At 60.1% G+C, this 11593-nt stretch overlaps 1 protein-coding gene across 1 annotated transcript; it reads right to left on the bottom strand.

The window, feature by feature from the left end:
- Positions 1-9448: 9448 nt before the first annotated feature.
- On the bottom strand, positions 9449-11102 carry LOC111720256 (platelet glycoprotein VI-like). The gene is made up of 5 exons (XM_023501403.2): positions 11016-11102; positions 10782-10817; positions 10401-10679; positions 9811-10092; positions 9449-9628 (listed from the first exon to the last, which is right to left on the bottom strand). The coding sequence occupies exons 1-5, from the start codon at positions 11077-11079 to the stop codon at positions 9552-9554; spliced, it is 738 nt and encodes a 245-aa protein (XP_023357171.2). The 5' UTR covers positions 11080-11102; the 3' UTR covers positions 9449-9551.
- Positions 11103-11593: the final 491 nt, after the last annotated feature.

Below are 11593 nucleotides of genomic sequence, written 5' to 3'. Positions count from 1 at the left end.
CTTTCGCAACATGACATATGGAAATGTTTAAGATGATGGTACGGGTATGACTGAGATTGCTGCTCTCTTGGAAAGGGGAACGATAAGGGAGGGAGAGGGGAAAAATCTGGAACTCTGTCTTACAAAAATGAATGTTGAAAGCCAGCTTCACGTGTGATGGAAAAGTCAAATACTACTGAATTAAAAAAAGAAACAAGAATTTGATGTACATATGGTTAGTATTCATATTAATTCATCATCTGTGCTACTTTTTAAAAACAAAATGTAGTTTTTCATGTTTATCTCTTGATTGGGTTTATTTTATTTTTTTCTGAGATCATCACCGTTAATCTTTATATATTTTATTTATTTAAGGCTCCTTATTCTTTTCTCACAGTGTGGGAGTTGACATTTTATTTTATTTTATTTTGGTAAGTGTTTATTCTTTTTATCTTCTTTTCTTATGTTGTTCTCTCTCTCTCTCTCTCTCTCTCTCTCTCTCTCTCTTAAATAATTATAACATTTTATTGACAGAACCCATGCCTGGGTAATTTTTTACATTATCCCTTGCATTCACTTCTGTTCCAATCTTCCCTTCCCTCTCGCCACCCTTTCCCCTAGATGGCAGGTAGTCTTATACATATTAAATATATTAAAGTGTATCCTAGATACAATCTATGTGTGCAGAACCGAACAGCTCTCATGTTGCTCAGGGAGAATTGGATTCAGAAGGTAAAGATAACCCAGGAGAAGAACCAAAATGCAAACAGTTTACATTCATTTCCCAGTGTTCTCTCTTTGGGTGTAGCTGCTTCTGTCCATCCTTGATCAATTGAAACTGAGTTAGATCTTCTCTTTATCAAAGAATCCACTTCCATCAGAATCCATCCTCATACAGTATTGTTGTTGAAGTATATAGTGATCTCCTGGTTCTGCTCATTTCACTCAGCATCAGTTCGGGTAAGTCTCTCCAGGCCTTTCTGAAATCAGCCTGTTGGCCATTTCTTACAGAACAATAATATTCCATAACATTCATATACCACAATTTATTCAACCATTCTCCAACTGATGGGCATCCACTCAGTTTCCAGTTTTTAGCCACTACAAAAAGGGCTGCCACAAACAATCGTGCACATACAGGTCCCTTTCCCTTCTTTAGTATCTCCTTGGGGTATAAGCCCAGTGGTAGCACTGCTGGGTCAAAGGGTATGCACAGTTTGATAACTTTTTGAGCATAGTTCCAAACTACTCTCCAAAATGGTTGGATTCGTTCACAACTCCACCAACAATGTCTCAATGTCCCAGTTTTCCCGCATCCCCTCCAACACTCATCATTATTTTTTCCTGTCATCTTAGCCAATGTGACAGGTGTGTCTTGGTATCTCAGAGCTTTCTTAATTTGCATTTCCCTGATAAATGGTGATTTGGAGCACTCTTTCATATGAGTGGAAATAGTTTCAATGTCAGCATTGGAAAATTGTTCATATGGGGTGTATTTCTTTACTCAGCACTGTGTGCATGTATATTCTTTCCTCCTTAAGTCAGTTTATGTGAGAGTCAAGTTCAAGGGTGGCCTATGCCCACATATTCCCCCTCCAATGTGTAAACTTTGCACACAACCCATTTATAGAAGACAATTTTCCTCACACTTCCTCTCCCTTCCCCCTTCTCTCAGTGCATTGCTCTTCCTTTCTGTTATTTTCTGAGCTCATCCCAACATGATACACAGCACACAGCTCGAGCCCATGCTGGCCGGAGCCCTCCCGAGTGTTCCTCTCTGGCCCCGTGACCCAGAATCTCCAGGGCCGCCCCAGCACCGTGCAGGGCTCCTTTTTGGGCCTGGCGTTTCTTGCCCTATGTGCCGGACATGTCGCTCCGGACCAGACCCACCCCAGAGGCTGAAGTCCCTTCTGTCTGCTCCCCAGGCTTCTCTGGCCTGGAGAGATGACTCGCTGTGGCCTTTCCAGCTCAGAAACTGGCCTGGCACTTCCCAGACTGTGGAGACGGAGGACAAAGAGGAGCCGCGCTGGGCCTTCTCTCTGCCGTCCTGACACCATCTCCTTCTGGACAATACGGTTCGGGTATTGAAGCTCTCCTCTCCATCCTCCCCACGTCCCTCCGGCCTCCCCACATCCTCTCCGTCCTCCCTACGTCCTCTCTGTCCTCCCCATGTCCTCTCTGGCCTCCCCACGTCCCCTCTGGCCTCCTCACGTCCCCTCTGGTCTCCCCCCATCTTTTCCATCCTCCCCACATCCCCTCCGGCCTTCCCATGTCCTCTCCATCCTCCCCACGTCCCCTCCAGCCTCCCGAGGGCAGGCCTCTCTGTCAGGACCCCCCTTCCCCCCAAACACAAGGATCCACACCACATGTGATAAGCAATTTATTGTGGGTTCCTCATGGGGCTGGGCTTGGGAATCAGGGGGCGGGGAACTCCGTCTGTCTGTCTCCAGGGAAACAGCTCCGCATCCCCCAGGCTTCAGCACTGCCAGTCTGGCAGGGCCCGGCTTAAGCCCCCAGCGTGGCCAGGGCCAGGAGCACATGGAGAAGAATGGCCTTACGGCACCCGGGAGGGAGGCCCCCTGTGGGAACAGAAGAGGATGTGGAGCACGAGGGCTGCGACCCCTCTGCTGCCCAGAATCCTCCGGGGTGGGGGGCAAATACCCATTTCCGGGGCCACTTACCGCCACTCAGCACCAGGATGTCACTGGCAGCCGACCAGCGATGGGGCTCACTGCTCACATAGCCGTAGCACCTGTACTGCCCATTCATTTGCTCTGTTTTGTTGTGGAGAGGGACGACGGCCTCATTCCTGTCAGCACTCGTGGCCTCGAAGGTCTGGAACCCGTGCTCCGGCGTGCCGTGGTACAGGACGAACTTGTCCAGGCCCACGCTGGAGTTACAGTGGAAGGTGACGCTGCCCCCCGGGGGCACCGAGAGTCCGGGAGTCGCCCACAGGAAGGGTTTCTCATAGAGGTCTGTAAGGAGAGACCTTGGAGATCAGAGGGAGGGGTCTCCTGGCTGAGGGCAGCCTGAGGTGACTCACCTCTGAAATGCCTGGGACCCCCCGGTGACTCACAGGGCCCTGCCCAGGGAACATCCCTGCGAATGCACCTAAGAGGGCACGGAGCAAACGGTCAATCTGCAATGGGGAGTCAGGGCAGGGTGTGCTGGGGACAGCTTGTCAGGGCTCAGCGTAAAGGGACGGTGAAAGGGGAACACTCAGAATTATCGTGCAGAGTCTTGTGTTTTTGGGCTTTTTTGCTGACTTTGCTGGCAACTTAGAGGACCGATTGTTGCCACCAGAAACTACAGAAGGCTCACCTTTCAGGGGCTGGGCTTGATCAGTGCAGGTCAACAAGGAAATGGGAAAGGCTGGGTGGGGGGCCCTCCCTCCAGGCTGCAGACTCCCCAGACTCCCTAGAGCACCAGGGCAGATGGCGAGGAAGAGCCGGCCGACAGTCGGTACCTTTTGCGGACTGACAGACGGCCAACGTCCCTATTTCAAAGGCCAAGCTCACCCTGTCCGGGGCTGTCCCACCAACACACAGCTCTGGAAATCAACCGCTGCCCACAGCCGCATGGACAGGGCTCTGACCCGGAGGTGGCACAGCGCCCCTTTGGGACTCCAAGCCACCCTAAAGGAAGCTTTCCGGGCGGGGCTGCAAGGGAAAAACGGCAGCGAAAGGCCTTGGGCAAACGTCCCCACCCCCCAGGAGGTCCAGGGCCCAAAGGGGTTTTCTTGGCAGAGGACCATTCCAGACAGAGAAAGTTCCATCCCTAAGGGTTGAAGGCCAGGACATAAGGTCCCGGATTTTCCCAGGAGGTTTTCATCCACCCATAAAAGGGGAAGAAACAAGCACAAAAGGGGGGAACAAGCACAAAAGGGGGGAAGGAACAAGAAAAAAGGGGAGGAACAAGCAAAAGGGGGAAAGGAACAAAAAAGGGGAAGGAACAACAAAAGGAGGAAAGGAACAAGCACAAAGGGGGAAGGAACGCACAAAAGGGGGGAAGGAAAAGCACAAAAGGAAAAGGAACAAGCACAAAAGGGGGGGGAAGGAACAAGCACAAAAGGGAGGGAAAGGAACAAGCACAAAAGGGGGGGGAAGGAACAAGCAAAAAAGGGGGGGAAGGAAAAGCACAAAAGGGGGGAAGGAAGCCAAAGGGGGGGAAGGAAAAACAAAAAGGGGGGGAAGGAACAAGCACAAAAGGGGGGGAAGGAACAAGCACAAAAGGGGGGGAAAGGAAAACACAAAAAGGGGGGGAAGGAACAAAAAAAGGGGGAAAGGAACAACAAAAGGGGAAGGAAAAAAAAAAAGGGGGGAAGAACAAGCAAAAAAGGGGGGAAGGAAAACACAAAAGGAGGGAAAGGAAAAGCCAAAAGGGGAAGGAACAAGACAAAAGGGGGGAAGGAACAAGCACAAAAGGGGGGGAAGGAACAAGCACAAAAGGGGGGGAAGGAACAAGCAAAAAGGGGGGGGAAAGGAAAGGCAAAAGGGGGGAAGGAACAAGCACAAAAGGGAGGGAAAGGAACAAGCCAAAAGGGAAAGCAAACCCCCTCCTTTATCATAGTTTGGATTTTTTCAGTGGGTTTTAAAACCTTTTAAACTTCCCCACCCTAGCTGGGGAGAGAGACAAAGAGGCAGAGAGAGAAGGAAAAAGGAGAAAGGGAAAGGAAGAAAAATTGGGAGAAAAGAAATCAAAGAAGGGAAAAGGAAGAAGAAAAAAGGGAGGGAAAACGAGGGAGGTAGAGAAGAGAATAGAAAGTTAAAAAGAAAAGGTGTGAGAGAAAAAGAAAGGAAGGGAAAAAGAGGAAGAAGGGTGACAAAAGATGGCGGGCAGGAGGAATAAATGGGGGGAGAAAAGTGGGAGAGGGGGACTGGGAGGGGGTGTGGGCCTGTTCTGAAGGGGGCAGCTGGGGTTAAAGGACCTGGGATCCAAGGTGGGTTCCAGTTGGGCGGGGCTTGGATTTAAAGGAGGGGCCTTTCCCGCCTCTGCCGGTTGGGTAACAGTCCTGTTTCCCAGCCCGCCCCCGTCTGGATGCCCTGGCCCCCAGCCGCTTTCCCTCCGCCCCGGGGTCTTGCCCCGGCCTTGGGCCCCGCCTGGGCGCCCCCGAGGGATCCTTGTGACCTGCCCCCGCTGAGGTGGGCAGGGGGGGCGCTCGGCCTTGATCACCCTCACCCACCAGTGCAGCGGGGGGGGGGTCTGCCTGTGTGGGCCATCCTCCATCCTTGTCCCCCCTGTCCCTCCTCCAGCCCCTCTGCCCCGCCCCTCCCGGCCACCGGCACCCCGCGGCAGGCCCGCGGGACCAGGTCGGAAGTCGTAGTGGCAGGGTGCGGCCGGCCAGCGGGCCCCGTCCGGGGTGCCGCAGGTGGGGGTCGTTCCACCACGAGCCCCAGGCCAGGGCCTTGCAGGGCCTCCTGGTAGAAGCGGTAGCTGAACGCGTCGTACGCCCCCCGGCAGCGCAGCAGCAGCGCGGCCCCCAGCGGCACCGGGTAGCTGGGCTCCACCTCCAAGCGGGGCGCCGGCAGCTGGTCTGCGGGAGGGGCCGGGCCAGGGGTGGGGCCCGGCCCCCCCCCGACCCAGGCCGCCCCGGGCCGCAGGCGGGAGGGGAGGGAGGGGGGAGGGGAGGGAGGAGGGGGGGGCGCCTGGGAACTTTGAGAGCCCAAACCAAGAACCTGTGAAATTTTTCCCCCAACAGACCGCCTCTGGGGCCCCAAGGAAGCCCCATTCCGGGGCTCCAGGGCCTTCCTGCCCCTTCCCCTCTGTCCTCAGCCCGTGTCCCTCCCCCCCCAGTCCTGCCCCTTTCCCTTCTCCCGGCCCCCCCCCCCAGACGGGGGGCCGGTCACCGGGGAGCAGGAAGGGCCCGGGAAGCCCGGTGCTGAGCGGGCCGGCCCGGGGAGCGTGGAGCCGGGGAATCCCGAGCGCCCGCTATCCGTCCCGGCCTTAAGCCGGGCCTGGGCCAGTGCTCGCGAGGGGGGGACTGTGGAGGGGGGGCGGGTTTTTCCCCCAATTGGCCGGTGGGAGGGGGGGAAACGCAGGGGAGCGTTGTGAGGCAATTTCCCCTTGGAGGACCCGGTTTGGGAGGGGCCCCGGACCCCACCCGGAGGGACCCAAGTCCCATCCCCCGGTTTGGGGGGGGAGGTTTGCCCGGTGACGGTGACCCTTTCCGGTGTGCGTTGGTGGACGGGGAGATTTTTTCCCCAGGGGACCCGGTGAAAGCCCGGGGAGCCCCAAGGGTTTGCGGGGGTTTTAGGTGATGTAATGGACCCGATTTTTGTCTTTTGGGTTTGGCTTTCGGGGTTGGCTGCCTTTGGGTTGGGTGTGGGTGTAAAATTTGGGGGGGGGCGGGAGAAGGGGGGCGGGGGGGGGGCCAGAGAGAAGGGGGCGGGGCCGGGGGGACGGGAGAAGGGGGGACCCGGAGAAGGGGGGCCTGGGGAAGGGGGGGGGGGGGGGGGAAGGGGGGGGAAGGGGGGGGGGGGGGGGGAAAGGGGGGGGGGGGGGGGGGGGTGGGGAGGGAAGGGGGGGAAGGGGAAAGGGGGGTTTTAAGACAAGTGGGCCTGATAAGGGGGGGAAAGGGGGAGAGTTGGAGGGGGGGGGAGGTTTGGGGGACATGTTTTGTTTTTTTTGTTTGTTGTGTGGCCCAGTGGAAATGTTTAAAACATTTTCCGAGTTGCCGGTTTTCGGGGAGGGGGGGGGGGGGGGAGGGGAGGGGAACGACGGACCCCGGGTTTTTTGTGCCGGCCTGGGGAAAAGAAGACCGAGTGACGATGGCGGGGGGGTGTTTGGGGAGGATTGAGGGAGTGCTGGCTTGTGCCCCCGGCCCCGAAAGGTTTAGGAAAGGGTTGGGGTGGGGAGGAAGTTTTGTGCGGAGGGGGAGGGGGGTGGGGGGGGGATTTGGGGGGTGGGGGAGGGTTTGGGTCCCTGGGTGGGGGCGGGGAGGGCGGGGGGGGGTGGGGGGCACCAACCCGGGGAATTTGGGGACTTTTTCGCGGGGGGGGGGGGAAGGGGGTCAGTCCCTTGGTGGACCGGGGGGAAAGGCCCAGGGGAGGGAGAGGGGGGCGGTGGCGAGAGGATTTGGAGAAAGGGATGGGTTGTGGGAAGGGGGTGGGGAGGGGGGGGGTTTTTGGTTTGGGTGGTTGTTGCGGGGGCTTGGGGGGCCCCTTTTGGGCCCGGGCCCGTTTTTGGCCGGGGTGGGGTGACCCGGCGGGGAGGGACCAAGGTGCTGGTGGGTGGGTTGTAGCGGATGGCCCGGGGCTGTGTTGTGGGGGGTTTGCCGAGGGGTACGGTGGGGCCCGTGGGGAAGTCCGGCACGGACAGCCCGGATGATGGGGGTTTTCCCGGAGGGTTGGGGTACCAGCGTTTTGGGACCGGTGGGGTTTGACCAGGGGGGCGTTGAGAAATGAGGGAGGGGGCCCCCTTTTCCCCTTGGCGGGGGGGCTGGGGGGGGGGGGGGGAGGGGGAGGGGTTTTTTGGGGCCTCCGGGGGGGGGTTGGAAGGGTTGGTGGTGTGGGTTGCCGGGTGGGGAGGGGGGTGTCTGGGTAGCCCCGCAGAAGGGGTGGGGGGGGGAAAGGGGTGGGGTGGGGGTGGCCCGGGGGGGTATGGCCCGGTGGGTGGGGGAAAGAAGTGCGGCCGGTTGGGAGTAGGCCCGTGCTGGGCCTGATGGCGGGGGGATGTGGCCCTTTCTGCAAGGGATGGGGTAGGGGTTTGGAAGCCCGGGGGGCGGGGCCTGGGGTGGATGATGGGTGGGGGAAGGGGATTTTTGGGGTTTGGGGCGGTGAGGGGGAGGGGGGGGAGGTGGTTGGTTAGGGGGGGTCCCCCTTTTGGTTTTTTACCCTGTTTTTTCCTTTTGGTTTTCCCCTTTAGGAATTTCCCCTTCCCTCCCTTCTTGTTTTCCCTTCCCTCCGGTGGGGCCCAAATGGAAAGATTTAGAGGGAGGGAAAAAAGGGATTGGGGTTTGGGTTTTGTGAGAGAGGAGAGGTTTGGGGTGTTTTTTTTTTGGTTTTCCCCTTTCCCTTTTCCCCCTCTCCTCCCTCCCCCCCCCTCCCCCCAGGCCCAGACCCTCACGCCAGGAGGAGAGGTCTGCCCATGTTGCCTAGGGATGCTCTGGGCCGGGGCGGAGGGCAGGCCCCCCGCCCCATTGGGAGAGTTCAAGGTCAGGGGGCTGCGCCGTGACCTTGAGGTGGGGTGACCCCGCCCCCTCCGGGGCCCCCAGCCCCGCGGCCCGCCCATTGGTCCGCTCATTCCGGGGATACACTGTACCATCTCATGGGCATGGGGTCCTTGGGGCGGGAGGGCCCCGGGCTTTAGAACCGGCCCGGTGGGGAGGGCCCAGGGCGAGGGCAAGGGGGCCCCTGGCGTTTGGGCCGCCCGGAGCGGGGGCGGGCGGAGGCTTGTTGGGCCCCCAGCCCCGGGGCCCAGGACTTCCCTTCCCCACAGCAGCCCGGGGCCCCAAGGCAGGGAGAAGGGGCCCCGTGGGTGGGGGGCAGGAGGGGAGGTCCCGGGCCTGGGAGGGGAGCTGGGGAGCACCCCGTAGCGTGGGGGGCAGCAGGGTCCCAGGCTAGGGACCAGGCAAGGCGGGTCCGGGATTGGGCCAGGAAAGACCCCCCCGGCCAACCGAAATATTTTCCCATTCTCTAGGCAATCTGCTAGGGACCCTGGCCTGGGACCCCTTCCTGGCCACCCCGGGAGAGCCCCAGAGATTTGGGGTTAAGGGAGCGGGCCTGGGAGCCCCAAGATGGAAGACAAAGGGAAGGCTGAAGAGGGAAAAAGTGGGTTTGTTATGTGGGAAGCAGGCACTGGGGGGGGGTTAGAATCCCTGGGGTGGGAAGGCGGGGGCTGCCCCGAGGAGGGGTCCAGGGAGACTAGAGAAAGGGGCTGGGGGCGACGTTGTGCCCCTCAATCCTGGCCCTGGGCGGCCCTTGGGCCCAAGAGACCTGCCCCCCGACAGGCAAGGGCAGCCACAGGCGGGTGCGGTTCCTAAGTGAAGAAGCTGGGGGAGCTCGCACGGGGCTCTGGGAACTTCCCTCCAGAGCATTGTGGGAATCTCTCGGCAGCCGTCGGAGCCTCCTGACCTTCTCTCCTTCTCTCTCCATGTATGAGGGACAAGCCCTGACCGTGGCCCCAAGCTCTGCAGTGACTGTGGCAGCCGCCGGCGTGCCCATGCAGTCTATACGTGGGCCACACACACACACCCACCGAGACACACATGCACAGGTCCTATTCACACACACACATGCACGACGCGCACACACCCTTCACACCCAACAACATATGCGCGCAGAGGTACACACGTGTCGTGCCCACACAACCATCATGTACACAGTCACACAGGGGACTCCCTATGTGCATGTACCTCCCCCACAGACTGCCCCAGAGCAGCCCGGGCACCTGAGGTGGCAGAGGGCCGGAGGTGCCCACAGAGCCCCCCGTTCCCCCGCCCCCAGCACGCCCCAGGACAGAGAGACGGATGTGACATTGACCTGGCGTTTATTGCCTGTGCTTGCACCGGGGGTTAGGATGCCCTGGCCGGGATCTCGGCCTCCTTCTCCGCGCCCCGTCCGTCCGGTCCGTGCTCAGCGCAGCAACGTGCCCAGAGCCAGCGGGAGCACCAGGCCCATGATCCTCGCAGTGAGACTCGGAGAGCGGGAGACTGGGGGATGGATTTCCCATTAGGCCTCTGCTTCCTCAGAGGCCTTGGAGCTATCCCACGTCCCCCATCACCTCTGAGCTAGGACCCTTCCTCGCCTCGCCCTTGAGCCCCCTCCCCTGGAGGAGTCTCCTCTCCAACCGCACGACCTCCCAAGCCGGGCGGAGAGGAGGAGCCGGGCCCACCTGTGAGCACCAGGGGGTCGCTGGGCATCGACCACCTGAGGGGCTCGTCGCTGACAAAGCCGATGCAGGAGTAGGTGCCCTGGTGTTTGGCACTGGCCTTGGGGAAGAAGAGCTCGATCTCGGACTCGGGGGCGAGCCGGTACATGAGCGGGACCAGCCCTTGGTCCTGATACACGATCAGCCGGTCCAGCTTTTGGTCCGACCAGCACTTAAAGGACAGAGCCTTGCCCATGGCCACCTGGGGGCCGGGGTTGGCCACGAGGTGGGGTTTGGGGATCACGCCTGTGGAAGAAGAGGGCTCTGAGTCGGCGGGATGTGGGACGCCGGGCCCCGGGACTGAGTGGGGACGATCCCTGTGTCCTGAGAGGAAGTGAAAAGGGGGAGGAGAGAAGCAAAAAGGGGGCTGGGGAGGGAAGAAGGAGGGCACGGAAAGGAAGAAGCACCTCGAATCCCAGTGGGTGCCGGGAGCCGTCCCCGGAGTTTTTTGCCAGCGTCCGTTTTACTGGTGGGGAAACTGAGGCAGGGGCGGCCGCCGATGGCCTTCCCGAAGGTGTGCACGGCCTGGGCCCCAGTGCCCCTTGCCCGCTTACCGGCCACCGCCAGCTTCATGCTCTCGCTGAGCGGGGAGATGCCGGAGGCAGACTGATAGAAGCAGCTGTAGTGGCCGGCCATGGTCTCCTTCATGTGGGAGAAGATGAAGAGGGCCTCGTTCCAGATGGGGTGCTCGCTCTCCATAAAGTCCTTGTCCTCCATCTTCTGCAGCATGAACATCTGGGCCTCCTTGGGCCCCCGGCAGCGGATGAACACAGGCATGTCCACCATGACCACAGAGCCACTCTCGAAAATGATCTGGGGCCTGGGAAAGGTTTCTGGAAGGGAAGCAAACCCTGCGGGTCCAGGTGGCCCCCAGCAGCTGGGGGCTCCCGCCCTCCCTCCCCCACGTGCTGCTCCTGGGGAGACTCGCTACTCACCGTTCTGTGCCCGGGTCTCCTGGCTCAGGTACAGCCCTGTTAAAGAGGTCCGTGAGAAGCTGCCCCCCAGACCTCGCTCCCTCAGCTCTGGGGAAGGAGAGGGCCGGGGAGCGAGTGGGGGGGGGGGGTTGGGGTCCCAGCCCTTCTGCCGCCTGCCTAATGGGGGTCCCGGGAGCCCCCAGCAGCCAGAGAGCCCAAGGCGACTTTGGGGGAGCCGGGGTCTCTCTGACTTACCCAGGCAGAGCAGGGCAGGCAGCCAGGGACCCATGGTCTGCAGCCAGGAAGCTGCAGAGCACATGGGAACCACAGCAGGTCTCACAGGCAAAGCAGGAGCAGCTCTGCCATTGGCCCTGCCTTCCCCACATGACCCTGTGGGGGCTGAGCCAGGGAGATGGCCTATGAACTGTCTCATTCCCGGGGCCCTGCAGGGTCTTGGGCTCCTCTTCTGGGCACTGAGGGGGTGGCTCGCTGGCCTTTGGGGTCCCAATCCACCCCGTTTTAGGCCAAAGGAGTCTGCTCCTAGAGGCGATGGGGGCAGGGGTGGATGGGATCAGTTTCCTTTATGGGGGAGTGATGGGCAGAAGCTCGGGGTGGCTGACTATCCCCCCACCGTTCCCAATGCCCAAAGCACCTACTGTGTGCCAGGCAGGCTGCTGAACCCTGGCAGGTGGCCCCTGAGCACCCCCTTTGGAGAATTCTCACTGGGGCCTCTGGAGGCCCTTCTGGCTTCATCCCCTTGGAAAGTGTGGGAGCCACTGGCCTTGGGGGGGACCGAGCTCTCCCGACCCCCCCAGCACAAGGGGGCACAGGCC

This window comes from Sarcophilus harrisii, chromosome 3 (assembly GCF_902635505.1).
Source record: "Sarcophilus harrisii chromosome 3, mSarHar1.11, whole genome shotgun sequence".
NCBI classification, from domain to species: Eukaryota; Metazoa; Chordata; class Mammalia; order Dasyuromorphia; family Dasyuridae; genus Sarcophilus; species Sarcophilus harrisii.
This window is presented reverse-complemented; position numbering and strand designations above follow the sequence as displayed.